We start from the raw sequence: 25,684 nt of genomic DNA on the forward strand, positions 1-25,684 counted from the left end.
TGCACGGATGCAGGGACACCTCTAACTCCCTCACTCTTCCTATTAGATGTGGTGAGAGAACCGCCTTGCCAGCTCTGCTCACCAGACTCCCAGGGTATTAAGAATTTTTCTGGGCCAGCTGGATGCGATATTCTGTTGACCTCATTATTTGTAGATGATAGAATTGGCCGCATCAAAGATCTGAAAGGCTCGGATGGTTTTCAAAACCTCTTTATTGAGGAATGATCTACACACATGCAGACGGCGGAGGACCTGTGCACGCCCACCTTCTGCATCAGCGCGAGGTGCTTGTCTGGCGCTGTCCCGGGACTGGCCCAGGGAGGGGTGCCCTCTGGGTGTTGGGAATGCACTCCAGAGAGGTGCTGAGGTGGGAGCACGGCTCCAGACAAGCCACAGAGAGGACCTGGGCGGCAGAAAACTGAGGCCTGCAGGGGGCACGGGACGGGGGCAGTGTGGGGAGGGCATGGGCAAGGGTCCCCGGCCAGGAGATGTGGGACCCTCGTACTTAGCAACACACCACGGAAGGGGATCCCAAAGCAGAAGGCGGTGAGGAGATCAGGCACCTCCTGGGTGAGAGGCCGGGAAGGGCGGGGAATAAATCAGAGATTCCTTGGCCAGACAGGACAGTGGGCCGGGCTCTTGCCTCACCCGGGCTGACCCCTGGCACCGCCAGGGTGATCCCCAAGCACAGAGCCAGGAGCACGCCCTGGACACCACTCCCCACACCAAACTATTTTTTTTTTAAATAAGAGCCAGAGAGAATGAATATGTTGGAAGAGAATGTTAGAATGGTGAAACCCTAACCAAAGGCTACGCAGAAGGCAGAAGGGATTTCTGAAAGCCGACGAGCAGCATCCAGGTGGGCAAAGAAAGAGGGAAGGACAAAGCCTACGAGGGCAGAGAGGACATTGGCCACTGGCCTCCCTGCTGATCCTCCTGTCCCAGATGGACCTGCTCCTTGAGTATGGATGGGACCCATGGCCAGCAGTGGCAAGCAGAATAGGGCAGGAAGGATGGCGGTGACTTTTGAGATGGACAGGAACTTCCTCGCTCCCACCCGTCCTGAGGGAGTCAGCTACCAGGTTCTGAGCTGCAATGAGAAAGCCGGGGGCTGCAGGGTCTCAGGCGACCATTGGACGGCTGCCAGAGGGGTCTGTGAGTGTGACAGAGGCTTAGCTGCACTGCGGGGACCGCCCATGTGATGGCAGACCCAGGCACGGCCTGTGGCACTCATGCTGGCCTGGAAAAGCCGAGAGGGCAGAGGTGCGCCTGCCAAGTCACGGAGGCGGCACTTGCTCTTTGCAGGAGGTGGCTAGGACAGGTGGGTGGCAAAGGATGGAGGAGAAACATCCCCAGGGAAAAAAGAAAGACTGCAGTCCTCTGAGACACAGGGAAAGGTGAGATCAAGTCACGGGGTATGGACACAAGAGGCGTTGCTTCGACTGAAGGATGACCACTCCCCCCATTCAGACATGAAAACAGCATCCCCAGGTGAAGCACTGAGAGGGGGAATCTTTGGTGAGCTCAGACAGGCTGGTCCTAACCAGCAGGACAGAAGATCTTAGAGGGAGAGAGTAGAAGAGCCAGTGACCACGGGGTTCCTCTGGGGGATGATGACAATGGTAATGGTAGGGATGACAGTGAAAGGTAAAGTCATTATCACTACCATTACCACCACCACCTTTATCACCACCACCATCACCATCATCACCATCACCATCATTACCGTCACCACCACCACCATCACTACATCACCTTCATCATCACCTTCATCATCACTATCACCATCATCACCACCATGATCACCACCATCACCATCACCACCATTACCACCATCATCACCATCACCACCATCATCCCCATCACCATCAGCACCATCACCATCACTATATCTTCACCATCACCATCACCACCATCACCATCACTACACCATCATCACCATCACCACCATCACCATCAGCACCACCATCATCACCACCACATCACCATCAGCACCATCACCATTATACATTCATCATTACCATCACAACTATCACCACCATCACCACCATCACCACCACCACCACCACCATCACCATCATCACCACCACGACCACCACATCGCCTTCATCATCACTGTCACCACCATTATCACCATCATCACCATCACCACAGTTACCACCACCACCATCACCTTCATCACCATCACTACATCGCCTTTATCAACACCAACACTATCATTACCACCACCATCACCATCTCCCTCTCTCACCATCACCATCATTTCCATTTCCGTCACCACCATCTCCATCTCCCCCCATCACCAACACTGTCACCACCACCATGGCTATTCATCAGCATCAGCATCACCACCACCCAGAGACAGACAAGGCACAGCCCTGCAAGTGCCCCACCTCAAGAGAGACAGGTCTGGTGTTTGGGGGACAAAGTGCACATCTCATTCTGTCGTGGGAGCAGCAGTAGCCTGTGATGGGGTGCAGGTCCCCGGGAGCACAGCTGTGGCCAAGCCCAGGGACGGGTCCCTCTTGCTCTGTCTTCTTGGTGACTGATGGCCAAGAGTTCACCTCTGCCATACGGCATCTCCTGCCTTCACGTTCATTGCGGAGGACATTTGATTACAGCTCGATAATTGCTGTTAAGCTGAATGGAATCAGAGCTATCTACTTCTCCGATCATTATCGCCATCAGGGCAGATCCAAGTTGGCAGCAGCAGGGAAAAATCCATTTATCATTTTTTTTCCTCTAATCGACTTTTTTTTGGTTAAATGCATTTAGTGGAGGAAAAAAATCCTGAAAAAATATTTTAATTACGGTATTAAAGAGTCAGTGATGTTTTCCTGAGAGCAGAATGTAAACATCTAAATGCTTACTGCTTGAACAAGAAAGTTAGTAAATTGTTATTTATTGTTGCAATTCACATGCCTTAATGATCATAACAATGCCAGAACGCTTACTATTTTTATTGATCATTTTTGGGACTGTTTTGGGGCCTCATCTGACTGTACTCAGGGCTTAACCCTGGCTCTGCGCTCAGGGATCACGGTCCTGGAAGTGCTTGAAGGACCGTCTACGGGTGCTGGGAACAGAACCGGGTCAGCCAGGTGCCAGGTCAATGCTTCAGCTACCTGCTGAACTCTGGTCCTCACTCTCTCCTTATACCCGGCATATCCTGCCTTTCCCCTTCCCGCAAGTACCCTAATGCCAATGTCCCCGGGCTTGTCGTTTTCTCTTGGTTTGCCTCTTAATCCATTCCGTATCCTTAGATCACACACGTGGAGGAAGCCGTACAGTGCTTGTCTTTCCTCCCGACTTACTGTCCTACCTTGCTGTGACGGGCAGGACTCCTGTGGGTTCTGTGCTCTGTGAACCGCTGAGCTGTCCCTTCAGCCACCATCAGTGGACGGGCACCGTATGCGCTTGCTGCGTTTGTGCTGCAATAAACCCGGGTGGACTGGATGTCTGACTGCTTTCCCGATCCTCAGCCGGACAGTCCAGGGGGGAGGGGGTGCGGTCGCATGGATCACGGCCCGAGCCCTCGCTTCTGAAGAAGCGCCATACCATTTTCCACAGCGGTTGACCCCGTTTGCGTCCTGCTGCACCAGGGCCCGGGGCTCCCTTTCCGCAGTCTCCTCAGCCGATGCGAGTGCTCCGGGCAGGGGTGCTTCCCACTGGCCCCTTTCCGACCATCTGTGGTGATGAGCTTCCCCCATGTGCTCACTGGCCTTCTTGATGCTGGCTTTGGCCTTTCTGCGTCTTTGTTCTGGGCTACACTGGTGGTGCTCAGTGGCTACTCTCTGCTCAGTGCTCGGGGCTGCCCTTGGCTTTGTGCTCTGGGGGTCTCAGCTCTGTGCTCAGGGCTGCTCTCAGCTCTGTGTTTCAGCTCTGTGCTCAGGGTTTATTCCCGGCTCTGTGCTCAGGGGTTACTCTGGGCTCTGTGCTCAGGGTTTACTCTGGGATCTGTGCTCAAGGGTTACTCTTGGCTCTGTGCTCAGTGGCTACTCTGTGCTCTGGGGTTACTCTCAACTGGGTGCTCAGCGGCAACTCTGGGCTCTGTGCTCAGGGGTTACTCTGGGTTCTGTGCTCAGGGGTTACTCTGGGACCTGTGCTCAGCAGTTACTGTTGGCTCTGTGCTCAGGGGTTACTCTGTGCTCTGGGTTTACTCTTGGCTCTGTGCTCAGTGGCTACTCTGTGCTCTGGGGTTACTCTCAACTTAGTGCTCAGCGGCAACTCTGGGCTCTGTGCTCAGGGGTTACTCTGAGCTCTGTGCTCAGAGGTTACTCTGGGATCTGTGCTCAGCAATTACTGTTGGCTCTGTGCTCAGGAGTTATTCTTGGCTCTGTGCTCAGCGGCTACTCTGTGTTCTGGGGTTACTCTCAACTTAGTGCTCAGCGGCAACTCTTGGCTCTGTGCTCAGCGGTTACTCTGTGCTCTGGGGATACTCTCAACTTGGTGCTCAGTGACAACTCTGGGCTCTATGCTCAGGGGTTACTCTGAGCTCTGTGCTCAGAGGTTACTCTGGGATCTGTGCTCAGCAGTGACTGTTGGCTCTGTGCTCAGGAGTTACTCTTGGCTCTGTGCTCAGTGGTTACTCTGTGCTCTGGGGTTACTCTCAACTCGGTGCTCAGTGACAACTCTGGGCTCTGTGCTCAGAGGTTACTCTGTGCTCAGGAGTCTCTCGTGGCAGTGCCTGGGGCACCGTGCGGGGCTGGAGACAGAAGCCGGGTGTCCCACATGCATGGGGCTCGCCATGCACGCAGCCCTTGGGCCATCTCTCTCCCCAGCCCCCAGTGTCCACCCGGAGAGAGGGTCTGCTCCGTCTCATGCCCATTGCTTGTTTGGGCTGTTGGTGTTTCTCGTTAAGCTGTGGGTTCTGTACGCGCCTCGGATATGCAGGTCTTCTCACATATCGAGAGTGTTTCTCTCAGAGGCTTTGCTTCCGGTTCTGTTTGTTGTTATCTAATGGACCAGTGACTCTGCCTTTATTTCCTTTGCTGCTGAGGGACCGAGCTCTCTGATGCTCTGTCACGGGCCCCGTCCGTGTTCCCTGCTCTGCTTCTCATCCTGGGCCGACGGGCATGAGGGCCGCTCATGTGGTGGTGGGTTCGAGAGCTCAGCTTCACTCTGGCACGTGGCTGCCCGGTTTCCCCAAGCCCGTTGGCTGAATAGCGCCTTCCTTCTCTAGTGGATGATCTCAGACTCTTTATCAAATCAAATATTGGTAAGTGTGTGGGTTGATTCCTAGATTTTCAATTTCATTCCAGTGATTATGCACCTACTTTAGTCCAACCCCGGCACTTTTAATTACTGCTGCTCTGTAGAAGAGTTTGAGGCCAGGAAACCAGGAAACACGAGACTTTATTTCTCTTTCTTCCTCAGGATTGCCACAGTGTTTAGAAGTCTTTATGATTCCCCAGAAGCCTTTGTGTTGGGGAAGGGTATTGGGGCCACAGCTGGCAGTGCTCAGGGGCCTGGGGGTCCCTCCCAGCAGTGCCTGGGGGGCTTCTGGTGTCTCCTGCATGCAGAGCAAGTGCTCAGCCGTTCTTCCACCCCCAAACCTTAGTAGCTTTTCCTTAAATAAAATTTTTTTAAATTAGATTTTTAATTGGACTTTTTATCAGGATTGCAATTCATCTATATAATGCTCTTGGCAGAAGGAAGACATTGGCTGTATTAATTGTCCCTATCTATGTCTCTGGAATCTGGAATGTCTTTCCATCCCTACATGCCTTATTCTATGTGTTTTCACAGCAGCATGTAGTTTTATTTCCTTCCTTCCTTCCTTCCTTCCTTCTTTCCTTCCTTCCTTTCTTTTTTTTATTAATGAAACACCATGAGGTACAAGTAACAGAATAGGAGTCGAACACCCAAGAATAGTTGAGATAAGTACCTGGAAGCCGGCAGCACATGCTTGGGGGGAAAGGAAGCTCAGATAGAGAAGGGAACACCAAGTAAAGGATGTTTGGAGGACTCGCTCAGGATGCGAGATGCGTGCTGAAAGTAGACTATAGACCAAACATGATGGCTACTCAGTACCTCTATTGCAAACTACAACACCCTAAAGGAAAGAGAGAGCACCATGTAGTTTTAATTACACAGGTCTTGCAACTCCTTTGTTAACTGTATTCTTGGATGTTTAATTTTTGGTACAGTTGTAAATGGGGTTTCTGGATTAAGTTCTTTTCCTCCATCAGCATGGAGAAATGTTACAGGCCTTTTTTGACTAGTTATTCTCTTTCCCATTAACTGTTTCTACTATCTTTTTTATCTTTAGGGATTTCTTTTGTATTGGGTTTGGGGACACACCCAGCTGTGCTCAGGGCTAACTCCCAGTTCTGGGTGCAGGGGTGACTCCCGACAGAGCTTAGGGAACCATATGGGGTGCCAGGGACTGAACCTGGGTCATCTGCACATAGACAAGTGCCCTACCCACTGCACCATCTCTCTGGCCCCTAGGGTTTTTAAATAAGTGTTACCACTTCATCTGTAAGTAATGGCGGTTATACTGCTTTCACTTTCTAGACTTCTTGTCTGTTGCTCTGGCTAAATGAATGCTAAATGCAACAGAAATGACGAGAGTAGATATTTTATCTCGTTTGGTTTTCCACCATGGATTATGGTATTAGCGGTGGGTCTAGAGTGTATGACTTTATGCTGAGATATGTTCCTTCAAGACCTGTTTGATTGACTTTTACCATCAATGAGTATTGACTCTTTGTCAAATGCTTTGTCTGCATCTACTGCTACTCTCATATGAATTTCCTCTTTCCCTTTATTTAGTGCTTTCACTGATTTATTTTTACATGCTAAACTATTCTTACGTCCGACGAATGAATAAGCCTCACTTGTTCATGATGCATGATGATTTTGATACGTTGCTGAATATGGTTTGCTGGTAGTTTTGTTGAAAAATCTTACATCTATGCTCATCAAAAGTATTAGCCTGCACTTTCCTGTGATTTTTCTTGCCTGGTTCAGTTATCAGGGTAAGACTGCTCTCGAATTATGTATTTGGAAGCTTGCTTTCTTTTGAAGAATCTGCAGTCTATGGCTTAAGATCTTAAAAGGTTTGTACAATACACTGGCAAAGCCTCTGGCCTGGAACTCTTATTTTTAGGGATATTTTTTTGTTGCCTCAGTTTTCATATCTGTGGTCAGAGATTGCAGATTTTTATATTTCTTCTTGTTTTTTTCATGGTAGACTGTAGTTATCTAAATATCTGTCCCTTCTAAAACTCTGTAAAACTTTTTGATTTGATAAAGAAGCCCTGGGTATTAAGGTTTCATTCTTATGCCATTTTAAGAACTCAGATGTTTATGACATTTCTGGAAAGATTTTCCAAGTCACTTGTGAAATTCATCGGGTCAGTGGCCTAGGGACCCTGGGAAGACGTGAGTGTGTGTGCCCAGCCAGGAGTGGGTCTGCGCGGATGTGAGTAGTGGATCTGCCTGGATATAAGTGGGTCTGCCCGAATGTGAGTGGGTCTGCCTGGATATAAGGGGTCTGCCCGGATATAAGTGGGTCTGCCCAGATATGAGTGGGTCTGCCTGGACATGAGTGGGTCTGCCCGGATATGAGGGGGTCTGCCCGGATGTGAGTGGGTCTGCTCGGATATAAGGGGTCTGCCCGGATATGAGTGGGTCTGCCCGGATATGAGTGGGTCTGCCCGGATGTGAGTGGGTCTGCCCAGACATGAGTGGATCTGCCCAGATATGAGTGGGAATGCCCAGATATGAATGGGTCTGCCTGGATGTGAGTGGGTCTGCCTGGGGTATGAGTGGGTCTGCCTGGATGTGAATGGGTTTGCCTGGATGTGAGTGGATCTGCCCAGGTATGAGTGGGTCTGCCCGGATATGAGTGGGTCTGCCGAGACGTGAGTGGGTCTGCCCAGGTATGAGTGGGTCTGCCCGGGTATGAGTGGGTGTGCCCGGATACTGATCTATGTCTGTCCCCGGCAGGGATACTGGGGACATGGATGGGGACAGGCAACCCTGGTCAGCGCTCAGTGTGGTGTTGGCCTCCATCTGCCTGCTCCCTGGGCTTCAGGCTCTGTGGAGGAGGGCGGGCAGTGGGTGGCAGAGTGTCCTGGCTGAGGGTGAGCACAGGGCTGCCCGCCTCTGCCCATAGTCAGCACCAGCTCTGCTGCCCAGGAGGGACGCAAGGGCTGTCTGGGAACTTCCTCTACTCTCCAGAGAAGGGGGCACAGAGAAGAGAGACCTGCTCTGGCCAAGGACCCCGTGGACCATGCCAGCCCTGGTGAGCTTCTGTTTCAGTCTGGCCCGCCCTGGCCCAGACCCTATGCGGTTCGGAAAGTCATTACTTCCTCCAGGTGACTCCGAAGAACACCCTGGTTAGGACTGGAGGAAAAGTCCAGCAGGGAGGCGCTGGCCTTGCACGTGGCCGGTACGACAGAGGGTCCCCGAGTCCCGCCAGTAGGGATTCCTGTCCGGGTATGAGTAGGTGTGCAGACAGGCAGGAGTCATCCCTGAGCCCCACCGGGTGGGACCCTGAAGCAAACCTAACCAACAGCCTTGCTGGGGAGCCAGGTCAGATGCCAGGTGGCTTCACTTCCTAGACTCTGAATTGCGGAGCACTCCCTAGAGGATGGCGGTGGGGCTAGGATGGTCCCTTGGCCTCGCCTAGATTAAGGGGAAGGGACCAGGATGGTCCTGTGGCCTCCCTAGATTAAGAATAAGAGGCTAGGATGGTCCCACAGCCTCCCTAGATTAAGGGGAAGGGGCTAGGATGGTGTCATGGCCTCATCAGATTAGGGGGAAGGGGCCAGGATGGCCCGTGGCCTCCCCTAGATTAGGAGAGGGAACTAGGCTGACCCAGGGAGGAGGGATGCTGACACCATGCTGGGCTGAGGACTCTGTGGGTGGCACTGCAGCTCTAACTGACAGCAGGTGAGTGCTGAGACCCACGTACTCCCCTCTCCCAGGCAGTGCTCCCACGAGGGCAGGTGCACCCCTGCAGGAAGTACGGCATCACACTGGGCACCACGCTAGGTGGGGTGGGCTGGGGGTCCTGCGCTGGGGCCAGCTGCTGTGGTGGGAGACAGGGCGGTCCCCTGAGAGCAGGGGCTTGGGCGGGGGGGGGGCATGGCCGGCCAGTCCCATGGGCACATGCAGAAGCCTGGCAGGGGACAGGAGTGGGGCCTGTCAGAGTCGAGCTCCTGGGCCCCTCGGACAGGAACCCACCTGGAGATGGGGGTGAGGGCAGCCTGGTCAGGCCTCTGGGGTTATGGCCCTGGTGTTGCTGAGAGCAGGTGTGTATGGGCAGAAGGGTGTGAGGGGGTCTGCCCTGGGCAGGGAGAGCAGGGGAGGGCAGAGGGGAGGGTGGGGCAGGGGGGAGGGCAGGGCAGGGGGAGGACGGGGAAGGGGGAGGGCGGGGCAGGGGAAAGATGGGGCAGGGGAGGGCCTGGCAGCAGGGAGGGTGTGGACAGACCCGCAGGGCTTGTCGGTGCCAGGTGGGTGGGGAAGGGACAGGCTGGAGCCAGTGAGGCTGGGACAGCCCTGGGTCCAGACGAACTGCGGCTCTGCAGGACTCGGGGTACTGGTGGCAGCCGCGTGGTGGTGAAAGGAACAATCACTCCAACACGGCCGCATGTGTCACTGTGACCTGCCAAGCAAGCGCCTTGACACCAGCAGAAGGTCCACAGGGGTCCGACAGGAGCCATGGGCCGGTGGCCACACATGGGTCGGCCTCCTGTGTGCAGCCTTGGACTTACCTGAGCAGGTGTATCCTGGGGGTGGGCGGGGGCGTGGCTACAGTGGTCAGGGCAGAGGTGACCCTCCCACAGCAGCAGTCGGGCCCTCTGCCCGGGGCTGGCCAGACCCTTCCCCAGGCTCCTTCCCCAGGCCTGTATGTCCCAGCCCAGTCCCGGGCCCGTCCAGGTGGGCCTGTCCACCCAGGCTGCTCCCGCTGGGCGGCTGTGCAGGACAGTGTGGGCAGAGCCCCTCCTGCTGTTTCTGACCCCCACAAATCATCTGGCCCAGTTCTGACAAGGACCCGGACCAGTGCTCCCTCCCCCCCACCCACGATGGCCCCAGCTATCCCCGGAGAGTTCTCTGGGCCGGGGTGGGGGCACTCGCCCCCTTCATCTCCTGAAGAAGACCCCCAGCTTGCTGGAATCTGCCTCCTGCAGTTTCAGCCCTGGGTCACCGACCTCTCCCGGCAGGGGGCCTTAAAACCGTATCTGGGGAAGCAACGGGACATGTCGGCGGACTCGAGGGAGGTGGGTGGGGGTCCTAGTGCTAGCTGCCGCCCTGCTCCGGCATCCACTTCTGGGACAGATGGTGGCCCTACACGCTCTGGGGACCCAAGTTCACAAGGACAGCCCAGCACCAGCGCTCCACGAGAGGCTGGACAGGACCAGGGGCCATGCGCGCCCATCCCACATCATGTGATGGAATGTTCAGTCCCCAGGGCTGCCCCCGGGCCCAGTGTGACCTGCTGCTCTGCTGACAGGGGTCTCTGCCATGCCCCGACACAGTGTCCGAGTGTGAGCATGACAGAGACGGGGCGAGTGTGGGCAGGAGGGAACGGACTCGCGCCCAAGGACCCCCGAGGTGGCCACGACTGGATGTATGAGCGCCAGGCCAGGCCAGCAGGAGGGCAGAGAGCAGGGGGGCATCTCCAAGGCTCCTCCACCAGCTCAGCCCCCGCTAAGAAATGCCCTCCACCCTGCAGGGGCTCTCTGGGTCTCTTCCAGAACCTTCTAGACCCCCTGCACCCCACAGCTGACATGCACTGCTCTCAAGGTCTGCAAAAGAGTACTGAGGATGGGACGGGCTCGTTGGTGTCACGGGGCAATCTAGAATTTTCCAAAGTTGCCTCTAAACCTCGGCTTGCTTGCATCAACATGATGCCTTAGGAGTCACCAAGACAAATGGAGAGACGAGGCGGGCACAGGGCATGTGAGACAGAGACGAGAAGGGCGCAGGGTGTGTGTGACGGTGAAGGGACAAGGGCAGGCCAGGGCTGGTGTCCCTGTTGGGCTCTGCGAGGACTCAAGGTCATCTGGCCAGCTGTGCTCTTACAGCCTGGCCAGGGCCCAGTGGCCTCCCGCTCCTGGCCGGACGCCTCGGAAGCTCTCCCTGCGGGTCCCAGGGTGGCCGGGCCGAGGGGTCCCGGGAACAGTAAGCAGGTGCCGAGAGACCCCATTCCAGGCCCCCGTGCACCAGTTGCGTGGCCCCATCATTCTGTCCCATGACCCCTCTCTCTCTCCTGCGTGGTCTCCCGGCCCAGGAGATGCAGTGACCCTGACGCTGGCCCCACGGGGAGCAGGGGGCGGAAGGGGGTGGGTGTCCATGGTCGCTCACCAGGTCTCTTGTTTCACCAGCGAAATGAGGGGTTGGTGTGGTGCTGGCAGGAGCTCGAGGAGAGAGGCACTGCTTTGCTCCCTCAACCCCGTCCACGCCTGTTGCCCCCTCTCTTGGGCCTCCTGCAAGTTCCCTCCCCATCCTGTGCTTCCAGAAACTCCCAGGGTCACCTGGGCACGTGCTGGGCAACCCGCCATTATACACACAGTGTTCCTGTGGTGCTGCTGATGGGGCGTGGTGGGGTGTAAAATCCTACAGTGGGGTGCGGCCCCCAGAGTGTCGGGGGCATGTCGGAGACGGCAGGCATGTGTTTATGTGCTTTGACCCTCGGCAGCTAGGGGACAAAGCTGGCGGGAAGACACAAAGGACGGAGGGCTCGTGGGTGAGCGTCTATGGCCAGCACAGTCATGGCCATCACGGGGACCAGCTGTGCTGGCCCCGGGCCCCACGGCACTCCCTCCTCCTCGAGCTGAGGCTACCTGGCCAGCAGTGGTGGACTGCCATGCTCTGCCCACATGTCCACTTGGTGAGGCCCAGGGCAGAGCCCAGTGCCCAGACTCTAGCTCCTCCCTCCAGACAACCGTTAGCCTGGGAGTCCCCATTCCCTCCTGGGCCCACGCACCCCTGACCTGGGGGAGAAAAAGGTCTTTGTCCTCAGGAACTGCCAACTGTGATTCTAAGCACTTCAGTCGTGACAGAGAGGAATAGCAGAGCCACCTGGCTAAGCCGCCTTGGCCCCGGGACAGTGGAGTTCAGGGTTCACAACCCCCACTGTGTAGGGAGCTCCCGCCTGCTGCTCGGTGTCTGACCTGGAGGTGCCCAGGGCTTACTCCAAGCTCTGTGCTCAGGGACACTCGTGGCTGTGCTCGGGGGACCGTATGTGGCCCCAGGGGTGGAGCCAGGATTGTCTATGTGCCAAACAAGTGCCGGGCCCCTGAGCTACCCTGCTGGTCCAGTTCGGTCCTTGGAAAGGCAGCAACTACACCTCGGCACAGAGCAATTCTCTAAAATCCTACATGCATTATTTTATGCAGCTAAAACATTATTTTGAGAGGAGGGGAACAGAGGTGTCCCCATGCCAAGGGCCATCTGCCTTTCTTTATTGGGGTGGAGAGAAGAGGTTCAAGGGGACCCCAAGGTCCTCTGGGGTTGACCTGTATGCCTACTTCACGGGAGAAATTCCATCTCTCTTAACCACGAAAAGACAGATGCCAGGACTCTGTTTTAAATTAAATTATTAAAAATTAACCACCCGAATTCAAGCCTGCAGAGCTCAAACTCGGCTTTTATTAGATTAGTTTTATTCAGGCATTATAATTTCCTTTAAGCTTCACGTCAACCTCCTAGTTGGGGCACCAGTCAGAGAACCCGGGCTCTGAGGTTAGAATGGTTTTGGGGGGATCGGGAAGCAGTGGAGGGCAGGCGGGGGTGGGGGCACGGGGGCGACCACCCCTTGGGGGTTGGCGTGTGACTCTCAGGCCATTTTCCATGTGGCACGAGGGAGTTTCCTGTAGGATTCTAGTTCCATCCGTCCACCACCCCCGCTGATTCCGGAGGATGCTGGTGGGGTGGGGGGTATTTTGCACCCAAGCGTGCCAGTGTCCGGGAGGTCAGCCCTGTCCCCCAGACCAAGGCAGGAGATTCACCTCTACCTAGTGCTGGGGGCGCTCAAAAGTTCCCCTTCCAAAGCGTGTCACCGTCAATAACACTCAGGAAGTCAATTCCAGACCTCCCCTTAGTATTTTCACTTTTCTCTGGCTGAGAAGGGGAGTGTGTGTGTGTGTGTGTGTGTGTGTGTGTGTGTGTGTGTGTGTGTTGGGGGTGGGTAGAGGATGCCACTAATCAAGAAGGTCATTAACACAAGGCTTGCAGCAATGAATTTTTCCTACAAGTCGCCCAATTCCTGACTGGGGTCTCCTGGGGAGCAGAATGGAACCCTGGTGGGACATGCAAAAGAGACCTAACCTATAAACAGCGACAGCTAAAGTAATGATGCCCGGCTTTCTCCATGAGTCACGGCTGCTTTTTGTAATAACCAATACACAATCAATTTTGTTACCCCAGGTTCTGATTTGGGGGAGCATTCCCAGACCTCCAAACGGCAAGCATTCCTGTATAATCTTTTTCTGGAATTCTTTCCCTTGGATGCCTAAGTGAGCCGAATGCATTTCAACTGAGGAATATTCCGATCCCTTGTGACAGTATAATATTATCTGTCTCTTAGGGACTTTTAATAAAGAAATTGTGGGAATCCTTGCCAAATATTGTGACGGAGTAATAGTATTTATTTTATAGAAAGTTATTTTTAAGGTAGTAATTTCTTCAATCCTAGTGGTTTTGCCAATGTAACAATTATGTTCAAGAAAGCATGGCTTTCTGGAGTTATTTTCAGAATCTTTAAAGTCTAAAAGAGCTTCCTCCTTTGTGTCTAGAAGAAATCAAGCCGCACTAATGATCCTCCTGCCACAGTTTGAAAGAAGTGAAACATTCTTCCACTTCCTGAGGTCGATGGGGATCTAGACAGACACAGTTGTTCCCCTTCGGGCTAGTTCAGTAGGTGCTAAGGAGATCAAGCAGCCCCACCTCCTCGGGTAAACTGAGGCGGTGCTGTAGCAAAGCCCCATCTCCATCCCTGCCTCACCCCTGGGATGTCGGGACCGTGGGGGGCATCTGAGTTGGGTGTGCCACATCAGCTGTGGTGGTGGCTTCCTCCCATCTACGCAGCAGTGGGGACCAGCCCCCTCCATCCTGCCCTGTACCTCAGGTTTGTTCAATCTCAGCGAGTCTGTCTTCTACCGTCTACAAGGCCAGCGACAAAAGTCAGCCCCGAGGAGACCCCAGCAGGGTCTTCACCTGTTGACCCACAGCGGGCACCAGGCACTGCAGCTGATCATCTTGATGTCTAGTGAAAACAGCCAAGCCCCGGAGATGCCAGCTCAGATGGGCAACGAGGGGCAGAGACACCGGCTGGGCAATACTGGGCAGCAGGAGGCAAAGGGAACAGAAAAAGGCGACCCAGCAGGCCATCGGGTGGCACAGGGCGCGGCAGCCCCTGCCCACAGGGTCAAGGAGAGAGCCAGCCTGAACATCACACAGGTGGTGGTGGTGGTGAGGGACTGCACCCCCCAGGCCTGGGTTCCCAACGAGCAGTGTCGCAGAGAACGAGGGAATCTCTGGCAGCCACAGTGCGTGGAAGGTGCCACCTTGGAGGGGCACGGGTATCTGATACTGCATCAGGCTCCAATGAATGATCAGGATCACGCTCGAGGCATGGTGAGGCCAGGTGCACACTGCAGAGGTGGCAGGAGGGGAGAGATGGGACGGGGAGGCTGGCACGCGTCCACGGAGAAGGGAGAAGCGAGGCCCAGGGAGGCAGAGGGGAGCTTCTGCCCGGCCCGGCTGTACGACACCCAGGGAAAGGGCGTGCTTAGCTCCTGGCACAGGCCTCCCTCCTCTCCCATGCAGGGGTGCCTAAGGCTGCCTCCTTCCCTTCCTCATGGGGGCCCTGGAGTCCCACGCTCACAGGCAGAGAAAGGGGCAGAGCAGGATGCAGAGGTCACAGAATAGGGAAGGGAGGATGCAGGAACGGCAAGGGGGGGCACGGCTCCACCACCCAAATTGTGGTGGACCCTCAGGGAAGGAATGGATGGAGGTGGATGGATAGATGGGTGGATGGAAGGGGGAATGGGTGGATGGGTGGGTGGGTGGGTGGGTGGATGGATGGATGGATGGACAGGTGGTTGGATGGGTGGATGGATAGACAGGGGATGGATGGGTGGGGGATGGATGGATGGATGGATGGATGGTTGGATGGGTGGATGGATAGATGGGGGGTGGATAGGTGGGGGGATGGATGGGTGGGGGATGGATGGATGGACAGGTCGTTGGATGGGTGGATGGATAGACAGGGGATGGATGGGTGGGGGATGGATGGATGGATGGATGGGTGGATGGATGGATAGACGGGGATGGATGGTTAGGGGATGGATGGATGGATGGATGGATGGATGGATGGATGGATGGATGGACGGACGGATGGGTGGGTGGATGGATGAGTGGATGGGTGGATGGATGGATGGTGGACAGGTGGTTGGATGGGTGGATGGATAGACAGGGGATGGATGGGTGGGGGATGGATGGATGGATGGATGGGTGGATGGATGGATAGACGGGGATGGATGGTTAGGGGATGGATGGATGGATGGATGGATGGATGGACGGATGGGTGGGTGGATGGATGAGTGGGTGGATGGATGGATGGATGGATGGATGGACAGGTGGTTGGATGGGTGGATGGATAGATGGGGAATGGATAGGTGGGGAGATGGATGGGTGGGGGATGGATGGATGGATGGATGGGTGGATGGATAGACGGGGATGGGTGGGTGGGGGATGGATGGATGGATGGATGGATGGATGGATGGGTCGATGACTGGGTGAATGGGTGGGTGGACAGATGTGTGGATCAATGGGTGGATGGTTAGGTGGTTGGATAGGTGGATGGATAGATGGGGGATGAATGGGTGGATGGATAGATGGGGGATGAACAGGTAGATGGATGGGTGGATGGATGGGTGAATGAGTAATCGACAGGAGTATAACTAGATGAAGGAAGGGTGGATAAATACTGGATGGAGGAGTGGTGGTGGGTGGATGAGAGGTGGATAGAAGAATGAGTAGGTGGGTGGGTGAATGGGTGACAGCAATGAAGAGATGGACAGACACTGGATGGAATGGAAATGGATGGATGGATAAATGAAGGGGATGGATAATGGAGTGAGGGATGGATAATTGGATGACTTGAAGGAGGGATGACGAGTACATCGATGATAAACAGAGGTGGGGATGAGCGGTACATGAGTGATAGATGGAGGGAGGGATGAGGGGTCCGCGGGTGGACGGACAGATGGACAGATGGATTGATGGTGCCACAGTGGGGCACTCACAAGCACTGCTCTTATCTCAGATGGTGACCGGCCAGAGAAAGCCCAGGCAGCGAGTAAAATTTCTGGCCTTACATCCCTTGAACATAGTTTGGGCAATACCTGGTCTTCTTGCTTATTTATTTATTAGCAACAACACGGGCTGGAGCGATAGCACAGCAGTAGGGCGTTTGCCTTGCAGGCAGCCAACATGGCCGACCCGAGTTCGAGTCCTCCGCCCCTCTCGGAGAACCTGGCAAGCTACCGAGAGTATCTCGCCCGCACGGCAGAGCCTGGCAAGCTACCGGTGAGGTATTCGATATGCCAAACACAGTAACAACAAAGTCTCCAATGGTGACGTTACTGGGCCCGCTCGAGCAGCAACAACACAATGCTCATGAGTGCAGGCAGCCCTCGATGGAGAGTCGAGATGAACTCTGGTGTGCCCAGGTCCCCTCCACCCTGTGGATGAAGGGGAATCAGCCATGCCACCCAGTGTGACCCAGTAGGGGACTCTCCCTGCGGAAGGCCAGGCCCATAGCCCCCCGTAGCAGAGTCGACTTTGGGGGGAGGGGTGAACGATCCTGGGTCTTTTTCAAGGTTCCTACGCCCTCTGTCCTGGCTAACAGTTGTGAAGGTGTCCACTGCAAGGTAGGCTTTGGGGGCCGCAGTCAGGGCTGGCATCAGACCGTGCCGGCAGGGGGGGAGCCCTGGGGGCCTGACCCAGCTGACCACACACTCAAATCTGCAGGAGTCTGGCCCTGGGGGGTCGGGGTTGCCCATGGGAGGGCCCGGCACTTGGAAGTTAAAGGCTCCCGAGTCCCTCTGACAGGCCTGGGTGGGAAGGGCTGACGGGGAGGGCGGGGGGGACGGTCCCAGCCTCCTCACCTCCCGCCCCCATCTGCACAGGAGCACAGGAAGTGGGTTGGAAGAGCTCAGTCTTGGTGGCTGCCTTCTTCCCTTCTCCTTTTCAAGCCCTTCCAGGCGGCTCCTTCATCAGCCAGTGGTGCAAGGAGCAGGGCTGCCCTGCCTGGGGTGGGTGAGCGGGAAGGGGGTCTCTGGCTTTATAGCTGGCCTGGCTGGAGGTCTGTGCACATACCTGGGGCCCGGGAAGGGCAGAGCAGGGCTTGGGAGATGCACAGATGAAGGGGCGTGCCTGGCGCGAGACAGAGCTGGGTTCCATTCCCGTCACTGCTCAGGGTTCCTGGAGCACTGCCAGGAGTGACCGCTGAGCACAGAGGCAGGAGAGGCCCTGAGCACCGCCAGGAGTGACCCCTGCGCACAGAGGCAGAAGAGGCCCTGAGCACCGCCAGGAATGACTGCTGGGCACCGAGGCAGGGGGAGGCCCTGAGCACCGCCAGGAGTGACCGCTGGGCACAGAGGAAGGAGAGGCCCTTGAGCACCACCAGGAGTGACCTCTGGGCACAGGAGCAGGGGGAGGCCCTGAGCACTGCCGGGAGTGACCAGTACGCACAGAGGGGTGAAGCACTGAGTGCTGACAGGGTGACTTATTCCCTCCCTCTCCCCGCCACACCACCACCAGCAACAAAATCCACCACAAGCCCTAACAAGCCGAGCAGCTTCCCTGCCCACCTGGATCTGACACCTCGTGGACGCACGTGGCCGTTCACCTGGGCAGTGCACAGCCTCCGGCCAGGGCAGGAGTACCCGCTCACTGCCAGCCCCGCAGTGGACAGTTTGCCAGCCCAGGGCTCTATTTTTACAGGCCGCCTTCCGCGTCCGCCTGTCCCGCTCGGGATCAGAACAAGCTATTTTCTCTCCTGCGGGCGAGCACACGGCGCCTCAAACTGCAGAGTCATCATGCTGGATAATTACCTCTGTCACCTACATGCCACGGCCGGGACAGGACAAAACAAGACGGTGACTCAGAGCCCCCCACGAGCCCGCCCGGGTGAGTCACGCCGTGTGACAGGGCCTGGGTCCCGCCATGGATGCCCCAGGGCCCCCTCCAGAGGAGAGACCCTCCTGCTCCCGTGCTGGGGGGGCCAGGCGACAGGGCTGGCCCATGCTGACACGGCCTGCCCCACCCTCCCTCTCCTCAGGTGCCCTGGAGCCTGTTCCCTGGGCCGGGTCACGTCCGGGGTCACGAGGGAAGAGGTGGGCTGGGTACCGGCGGGCACGGGGACAGCAGCAGGGAGCGGGGGCCGGGATTGCACACTCATCCCAGCTGCAGGGCCAGCGGCCGAGTGCAGGACACGCCCCTTGCCAGGTTCCTGCCTGCACCCCCAGCCCCACGGACTGTGCTCACGGCTGCCTCCGGGCAGTGCTCTGGGGAGGCACCAAGGAGGGCGGGTGTGCATGTGCGTGTGAGGGGGTGTGTATGCATGTGTGTGAGGGGTGTGTGAGGGTGTGTGTGTGCGTGCATGTGTGTGAGGGTGAATATGTATGAGGCTTTGTGTGAGTGTGCGTCTGCGTGTGTGTATGAGGGTGTGTGTGTGCATGTGTGCGTGTGTGCGCGTGTGTGTGTCTGCGTGTGTGTGAGGGGTTGTGTGTGAGGGTGCGTGTGCGTGAGGGTGTGTGAGGGTGTTTGTGTGTGAAGGCGTGCATGTGTGAGTGTGTGTGTGAAGGTATGTGTGTGAGTGCGTGAGGCCTATTAGCATGTGTGAGTGTGCATGTGTACTGCATGTGCCTGTGTGAGCGTGGGAGTGTATTCATAAGAGGGGGTACATGTGCATTGAGAGTGTAAGTGTATGTATGCATGAGGTGTGTGTATATTAGTGTGTGTGGGTGTATATGTGAGCGTGTATGTGTGTATTGGTGTGTATGTGTGAGAGTGATGAGAGTGTTCGTGTGCGTTACTGTGTGAGAATGTATGCATGTGTGAGGAGGTGTGTGAGTGTGTATGTGTGAGGGTGTGCATATGTGTTACTGTGCCTGTTTGAGTAAGAGAGTGTATGGGTGTGTGAGGTAAGCATGAGCAGTAGTGTGTGTGTGCGTGACAGTGATGAGAGGGTGTGTGTACGTGTATGAGTGTTGAGTGTGTGTAAATGTGGGTATGCATAAGTATGTGTAGAGCATGTGAGTACAAGTGTGTGTGAAAGTGTGTGTCACAGCATGTCTGAGTGTGTGAGATTGTGCAACTGTATGAGTGAGTGTGTGTGCAGGTGTTGGTGAACCTAAGACAGAGTGTGCCTGTATCAGTTTGTGTGGTTGTGTTTGATAGTGTCACAGTGTATGAGTGTGAATTTGTGTGTGATTGCGACTGTATATGGGAGTGACAGTGTGTGTAACTGAGAATGTGACTCTGTGTGTGAGTGCAAGTGTGTGATTGTGTTCGAGAGTGGGACAGAGTGTATGTGAAAATGTGTGTAAGTAAGAGCAGACATGAGTGTGTGTGGCTTTGTTTGAGAGTGGGTAAGTATATGGCTGTGTTTGAAAGTGTGAGTGTGTGTACATGAGAGTACGATAGTGTGTGTGGCTGTGTGAGTGTGTGGCTGTGTGGCTATATTTGAGTGCGAGTGTGAATGCATGGCTGTGAGAGTGTGTGTGGTTGTTTGAGAGTGTGTGTGAGTGTGAGTGTGTGGCTGTGTGTGAGAATGTGATTGTGTGCATGGCTATGTGTGAGTACAATAGTCTGCGACTATATGAACGTGTGGCTGCGTTGGAGTAAACCGTGTATGACGATGTGACTCTGGCTGTGTTTGAGAGTGTGAATGTGAGCGTGGGACTGAGTGCGGTAGTGTGTGTGGCTATGTGAGTGTGTGGCTGTGTTTGAGAGTGTGCGGATGAGGGAGTAGGATAGTGTGTGTGTGGCTGTGTGAGTGTGTGGCTGTGTTGGAGTGTGAGTGTGTGGCTGCATGAGTGTGTGGCTGTGTGTGTGTGGCTCTGTATAAGTATGTGTGTGAGTGTGTGGCTGTGTGTGAATGTGTGTGTGGCTCTGTATGAGTATGTGTGTATGTAGCTGTGTGTGAGTGTGAGTGTGTGGCTGTGTGTGAGAGTGTGAGTATGTGTGTGGCTGTGTGTGAGTGTGTATGTGATTGTGCGTGAGTCTGTGAGAATGTAGGTGTGAGTGTGTGTGAGAGTGAGTGTGTGGCTGTGTATGTGACTGTGTGTGTGAGTCTGTGTGTGAGTGTGTGGCTGTCTGTGTGTGTGGCTGTGTGTGAGTGCATGGCTGTATGTGTGTGTGTGGCTGTGAGTAATGTGTATGGCTGTGTATGAATGTGCTAGTGTGTGTCTGTGTGTGTGTCTGTGTGAATGAGTGTGTATGAGTGTGAATGTGTGTGACGTGTGGCTGTGTGTGAGAGTGTGAGTGTGTGTGTGGCTGTGTGTATATGTGTGGCTGTGTGTGAGTGTAGGTGTGAGTGTGTGGCTGTGTGGTGTATGAGTGTGTGTGTGAGTGTGAGCGTGTGGCTGTGTGAGTGTGTGAGTGTGTGTGTGTGTGTGTCCCGGCACACTAGGCGTCTCTCCAGTTTGCCCTTGCTGCTGCCCCTGGCCCTTGGTGCCTGCTCAGCCCCGGCGTGGCGTCAGCTTGGAGCCCGGGAGCACGGCCGGGAGAGCGTCCTGTCTGGCACTGCTCTCTCCTGCTGACTCAGCCACGGAGACGGGAAGAGGGCTTGGCCTGATCTCCTGGCCTGCCAACAGTGGCCATGCCCCGGCCTCGGGGGCCACCAGGCCATCACCTGGAGCTGGGGCCAGGCAGGCGCCGGGCGGCTGTGCTGATGGGCTCACGCACGGCAGCTCTGCCTCGGGGGCCTGGGAGCTCTGCGGGGTGGGTGGGGGGCAGCCCAGCAGGCCAGTGTGACCGTCAAGGGCCACCCAGAGGGAGGCCGTGCCTCTCAGGGCCTGCTGCAGAGCCCGGCGAGGGCCCTTCCGGAGGTCTCGGGGGACCCCCCACCCCAAGTCCTGAGGAAAGACCAACCCCATGCACTTCTGGGCCCCTCTGAAGTCAGGGCGGGGGGGGTCTGCGTTTGTGGGGTCTGCCCGGGTCGGCAGGACAGCTGCCCCTGGACACAGGCAAACACAGTGGCCACCCACAGCGCACAGTGCCCCAGCAGAGCACGAAGGGGCCGGGCGAAGGTCTGGCAGTGCCACCGGCTCACGCCGATGGGACAGAACGTTTCCGGGAGGGCCAGGCCCCGACTCACCAGAGAAGGCGCAAGCGGACCGCTACAGGGCACACACCGGCGAGAACATCTCGTGAGCACGGAACACCACGCTGCGGACGCCGGGCTCACACCGGCCCTCCACCTGCTAAAGTGTTCACGAGTGACCTCGGGGACATCATCACAGGAAAAGCCAAACATTGGGTTTTGCACCTAAAAGGGCTAAACAGGCCAGTCTAAGCAGACCGTGAACCCCTCCCAAAGGCACGGAGATGTCTGGGACGGCACCAGGCATGCGGGGCCCTGAACGCACTCGGCTACGCAGAGCAACTTCCTCCCCCCTAACACGAGCTCTGGAAAAAACATCCACAGCAGAAACGCTGGCAGACGGAGGGGCCGGAGTGGAATGCACGCGCTCTTCCTGGGAAAGTAATTACTGGTTTGGTGGCAGGCCGGCTCTTGAATACCTAATCAGGCACTGCGATTGCTCCCCCAAACCTATTCAACTCTGGGAACAGACTACGGCCCATGCGACGCCCAGGCTGCAGGTAGGAATTCCCGCGTCTGGGACAGACACAAGCACGCCCGGTTCTGAGACCACGGCAGGAGCTGCCGGGCCCAGGGAGACACACCAGGGCAGCCGCTGTTCCTCCCCAGCGCTGCTGTGTGTCTAATATTCCGCCATTTTCTCGGCATGTGGAAAAGCTAAACGCAAGGAAAGAGAACGGGCATTTAAAAAAGTGCTCACTATGAATAACTTTGGAAATCACTGTGCCTTAATAAAAATACATCTTTTAAAAAGTGCTCTCCATCATTTCAGGGAGTCTGAACCCTAGAATTTAGAATCGGCAACCTAACCTAGGTGGCAGGCCCAGGGTTCAGCCAAGTGAGATTTTGGGGGTTTTAATTAAATATTAAAATCATAATTATTTTCAACAACGTCTTCCTTCCTGCAAGGGGATGGAGGGCTCTTAGTTCTGATTACAAAGAGAGGAACACACATACGCACAAACACACATGCACTCACACCACATATACACACATATATACACATACATAAGCACATACATACCTATACACATACACAAACATATACACACTACATACATACACACAGACACAAAAACATACACATATACACAAACATAAACACGTGCACACATACACAAACATATCCATACGCACACATACACAAACATACACACTACACACATGGACACACCACAGACATACACACACCACACACACATACACAAACACAAGCACACACATACACACACGAGCGCTGCCAACAGCAGCCCATAGAATGAACACAAACTGGGAAATATTTGCATTTTTAACACATTATATCTTCTTAAAAAACCCTCAACTTTCTCATTTCTCCTCTGAAATCTTGTTTCCCCGCATCCCTCAGAGAGGATGCTGCAGCCTCGGGCCTCTGGGCCACTTCCAAAGTCCCCAAGCTTGAGAGTTTTGTGATTCCAAAAGGCAAGAGGACAACTGTGTGTGTGTCCCTCTCCGGGGCTCTTCCCACCTGGCAAGGCGTGAAGGTGAGAGATTGTTCCAGAGAGTTCTGGTTAGGAATGCTTTAATCGTCATCATAAAATAGAGCAGCCGCGTTTTTGCAGAATCGCTTCTGCACCTGTTGTCTAGGTACTGCTCAAAATGAAGCAAGCCGACCCCTGCTCCTGGGGGCTTGCTTGGAGCGAAGGCCCTGAGGTCAGAGCTGGTGGCAGCCACAGGTCTGGGCGCGGAGCTCTGGGTGCAGGCCCTTCTCTCTCTGTGACCGACGCCTCTCTGGCCTGCCACGTCCCTCCTCGTCCTCAATCAGGACATTGGGGCAGTCTGGACCCCAGAAGGCGGAGGCTGCCGTGCCAGTGACTGGTGGGGAACGCAACGAGCGCCCTTGGCCGCTGGGATCAGGAGGCCTGGGGATTGGCTTGGGGACCGCGAGACTGGCCCCAGGAGCATGATTTGATTAGTGTGAGACAGACCCTGCGGTGCTGGGGGGCAGCAGGTAGTGGGACCCAGGGCGTTGGATCTGGTGTGGGAGGAGAGGGAGAGAGAAGGTGGGCTGAGGGCTTGCTCAGAGATGCCCATTACACGCAGCGCTATCTGGCAGCGGTCTGATATCAGCTAGGGGGAACCACCACCACCTTGAAACCCACCGAGAGCGCAGCAGGGAGAGCAAAAGGCATGAAATGTGTGGCCGGTGGGGGGAGGGATTTCATTCATTCACTGGAGGCTGGGGCTGCCTGCGGCAAAGCCGCTCCTGATGCAATAGGTGAGTGGGCGCCAGAGCCAGCCCGTGCCCCTCAGTGCGGGGTAAACACCGCTGGCCCTGGCCAGAGACGGTTCCCCGGCCGGGAGGAGCCTGGGCCTGCACCCGCAGAGGTGCCAGTCCTCGAAGGCGGTTCCTGGACGGAGCCTCCTGCCCCCCTGCACATCCTGCAACACTCCACCCCGCGAAATTTCTCAAGAGCAAAACTGTCACCTTTGCAGGCGGAGGTGGGGAGCCAGGGCTTGGGGGACCAGATGCATGTCTGCCAGCAGGGAGCTGTCCTGGCCGGGCGCAGACACCTGGGGTCGGGGCTGGGGATGTGTGTGTGCCCGCGTGTCCGTGTGTGCGCGCGTGTGTGTGTGTGTGCCTGTGCGTGTGGGGGGGTGGGCGCGCGGGGGGGGGGGAGCGGGGGCGGATAACCAGGCTGGGCAACTCTCTGCGGACAAGTTCCACCCCGCGGAGATGGGGGTGGGGGGTAGGAGATGGGCGAGGTGAAGTGTGGGGAAAAGCAGGGAGAGGAAGTGGAGGGTGAGGTGGGCGCTGGCGAGTGGCGCACGCAGACAACGGGGCGCTGCTGGGCGGCGCGGAAGGGCAAGGACGGTGGGCAGGGGCGCAGGGACGCGGGCGCCGGGGAGGAGGAAAAGTGGCGAGCGCGGCGGCGGAGGGGGGCGAGGGGCGAGGGGCGAGGGGCGAGCCGGGGGCGGCCCCGGGACGGGAGGCGAGGAGGAGGGCGAGACCGAGGCCCGCCCGGGGCGCGGGCCGGCTCGGAGGGCGCCCGGCGAGTCCCCCGGCGCGTCCGCCCCCGCTCCCGGGCACGTCCCTCCCCGCCCGGAGCATCCCTCCTCCCGGCGCGCTCCTCTCCCCGGCGCACCCTCCCCCGCCCGGCGCGTCCCCCGGCGCGCGCGGCCCGCTCCTACCTGGCCCTTGACCAGGCTGGCGGCGAACTGGCGCATGACGGCCTCCACGGTGTAGGCGCTGGACCAGCCGCGCGGCGTGAGCAGCTCCATGCAGATGGCGCCGCCGTCCAGCACGTAGCCGTTCTCCAGGCGCGGGCTGAGCACCCGCATGAAGGGCGGCGAGAAGGGGAAGTTGTCGGGGAAGGTGAGGTTGAGCAGGATGAACTCGGTGTTGGTCTCCTTCATGTCCTGCCACAGCACCGAGTCCTTGTCCACCTGGTGCAGCTTCACGTTCCAGTCGAACAGGCTCTCGTCCACCAGCTCCACGGAGATGAAGCGGTCGCTGAGGCGCGCGATGTCCTGCAGCTCCTTCATGAGGCGCCGGCTGCGCACCTGCGTGCAGTGCTGCTGGCGCGCGGCGGGGACCAGGCTGCCGCCCGCCGCCCCCGCGGGCCCGGGCCCCGCCCTGGCGCCCTGCGCGCCCGCCGCGCCCGCCGCGGGCTCCGCCGCGCGCCTGCCCTTGGCCTGGCCGGGCCCGGGGCTGGCGTCGCCCGCGGGCACCGGCGGCGGCGGCGGCGGCGGCGGCGGCTTGTGGCCGCTCTTGGCGCCGCCCTTGCCGCGCAGCGACGCGCGGTGCGGGCCGGCGGGCGCGGCGCGGTGGTTGTGCGGGTGCTTGGGGTCCTCGGTGTCGCGGTTGTGCAGGCGGATGAGCCCGATCTTGCGCAGCAGCGTGGCCATCGCGGCTCGGGCCGGGCTCCGCGCGCCTTTGTGCGCCGCCGGCTACCGCGGGGCCCCGGGCGCGGGCGCTGCGGCGGCGCCTGGCAGCATCGCAGGCGCGGCGGCTCCGTCTGAGCGCGGCGCGGCGCGGAGGGGGCGGCCCCGCCGGCCGGGGGGGGGCGCGGGGCGGAGCCGAGGCTGCCCGCGCCCGCCGCCCCCGCCCGCTCCCCGGCGCCCCGCGCGGCCGCTGGGGGGAGACCGCGGCGCGCCGGGACCCCCGACTCCGGGCGGGGACCCCCCCCAGCATCCCCGGCCGCGCGCGCTGCAGCCCGGAGGCGGCGCGTGTCCGCCGGCCCCCCTCACCCCGCCCGTGCGCCCGCCGACCCCCGGCACCCGCGTAACGGACTGAGCGGCAACCCCCCCCCCCCCCCAGCGCGCCCCTTCCCCGCCCCCGGGGAAACTTCGGGCCCCGAGGACCAGGGG

General features: G+C 57.4%; 1 protein-coding gene across 1 annotated transcript in view; it reads right to left on the minus strand.

The window, feature by feature from the left end:
- The window catches only part of UBE2QL1 (ubiquitin conjugating enzyme E2 Q family like 1), a 38,844-nt gene extending 13,489 nt beyond the window's left edge, over window positions 1-25,355 (minus strand). The window contains exon 1 of the mRNA XM_056109055.1: window positions 24,506-25,355. Coding sequence (XP_055965030.1) covers window positions 24,506-25,222 — 717 coding nt within the window. The 5' untranslated portion in view covers window positions 25,223-25,355. The remainder of the gene's footprint in view (window positions 1-24,505) is intronic.
- Between the last annotated feature and the right edge of the window lie 329 nt (window positions 25,356-25,684).

This window comes from Sorex fumeus, unplaced genomic scaffold (assembly GCF_029834395.1).
Source record: "Sorex fumeus unplaced genomic scaffold, SorFum_2.1 ptg000264l, whole genome shotgun sequence".
Lineage (NCBI taxonomy): Eukaryota > Metazoa > Chordata > Mammalia > Eulipotyphla > Soricidae > Sorex > Sorex fumeus.